This window comes from Terrapene carolina, unplaced genomic scaffold (assembly GCF_002925995.2).
Source record: "Terrapene carolina triunguis isolate 2854851 unplaced genomic scaffold, T_m_triunguis-2.0 Scaffold148, whole genome shotgun sequence".
In the NCBI taxonomy this organism is placed as follows: Eukaryota; Metazoa; Chordata; order Testudines; family Emydidae; genus Terrapene; species Terrapene triunguis.
Window position 1 is genome coordinate 8,766,422 of NW_020664499.1, and position 1,586 is coordinate 8,768,007.

The 1,586-nt window shown below is 66.8% G+C and overlaps 1 protein-coding gene across 2 annotated transcripts in view; it reads right to left on the reverse strand.

Moving 5' to 3' along the window:
• LOC112113902 (peroxisomal N(1)-acetyl-spermine/spermidine oxidase) overlaps nt 1–1,532 on the reverse strand; it is a 12,287-nt gene extending 10,755 nt beyond the window's left edge. For both annotated transcript variants that reach the window (XM_024210356.3, XM_026653782.2), the window contains exons 1-2: nt 1,308–1,532; nt 267–756 (exon numbers count right to left, since the gene is read on the reverse strand). In XM_024210356.3, the coding sequence (XP_024066124.1) occupies nt 267–756; nt 1,308–1,470 (653 nt within the window). In that variant the 5' untranslated portion in view covers nt 1,471–1,532. The remainder of the gene's footprint in view (nt 1–266; nt 757–1,307) is intronic.
• Between the last annotated feature and the right edge of the window lie 54 nt (nt 1,533–1,586).

Here is a 1,586-nt window from a genome sequence, read left to right on the forward strand (position 1 = left end):
GGGGGGGGGGGGGGGGGGGGGGGGGGGGGCGGGGCAGCTGGGACTGCAGGCTCCCTGCGCTGCGGGCGGAGGGCTAAGAGCCAGTCCTTTGCTCTGCAGGGACATTTTTAAAAGCAGAGGCTGGGCTGTTTGCAGAGCCTGGAAGGGGGGAGCTGGGCTCTCCCACTCTGCAGGACTCTACTTAGGATGGGAGACGCTGCGCCAGGTTGCTCTCAAAGCCTGCAAGTGCTGAGAAAGCGCAGCCAGCCCCAGCTTGCCCCACTCACCCAGGGAAGGTGCAGTCCAGGCCGGGGAGCATGGCGTACTCCCCAAAGGGCCCCAGCGCCACGTGATCCATGCTGTGGGTCCCACTCACACAGCACTCCAGCTTGAAGTACGTGTTGAGGATGGCCAGCTTCAGCCACTTGGTTTCGTCATCATCCGTCCACTCCTTCACCTGCTGGGCAATCTCCTTCCGCAGATACTCGCCCACACTGGGCACAGAGACCTGTGGCACGTGCAGGAACTCACGCGTCTGGTCCAGCAGGGTGGAGAACAGGTTCCTCACTCCCTCCACCAGCTCTGGGCTCAGGACTCGCCCCGCGTTGGAGTAGAACACCGCGGGCAGGAGGGGGTGGCCCCCCACTTCGATCTGCTGGTTCTCCTCGGACATGGCTTCCTCATCCAGCAGCCCGTAGTCGGACGCCAGCTGGAAGACAGGGTTCTCCTTGGAGGGTCCATGGATCCAGTGTGCGCCCATCTCCACCACTTCACTCCCTAGGAGGCAGGGGAAACATTACACAGCACTGGCACAGACTCTCACAGCCTGCTGCCCCCCAGCCTGGCACAGCTCCCTACCCTCCTACCCCAGAGATGCTGCCTCAGAGCCTGGCACAGACCCACCCAGCCTGTTGCCCCCCAACTTGGTGCACACACACACAGCCTGCTGCCCCCAGCCTGGCACAGCTCCCCAACCCCCGAGCCTGACACAGACCCACCCGGCCTGGCACAGCTCCCCAATCCCACAATAGGTCTCATCCTGGTCTCTAACAGGTAGAGACCAGCTTGGGCCCTCACGCGGAAGGGTTAAGAAGCGTCCAGAGTGGTTGTTCTCACTAGTCATGATCAACCGCTCAATGACAGGTGCTGGGACGCAGGGCAAGAGGCAGCTGTACGCCACAGGGACACTGCCCCAGAGCCCGGCGCGCCCAGCCTGCTGTCCCCCAGTCTGGCACAGCTCCCCAGAACGCCGCACCCCGGCACACCGCCGGACACTGCCCCAGCCCGGCTGGGCCGGGGCCTAGCTCCCCGCGGGGCCCGGCCGATACCGAATCGCTGGGAGCAGACGCGGCCCCCGGCCCGCCCCGTGGACTCCAGCAGGCGCAGGTGGGGGAAGGATCGGGAGCTGGAGAGCCGCTGCGCAGCGCCGAGCCCGGCGAGCCCCGCGCCCACCACCAGCACCCGGGGTCGGGCCCCGTCGGCAGCCTCCATCCCGCGGCGTGCTGAGCTCAGCAGCGCCCGCCCCGCCACCTCCTGGAGACACCTCCTCCAGCCCATCCGGATCCGCCCCCTCCAGCCCGCCCCGATCCGCCTCTTCGCCGCCTCCT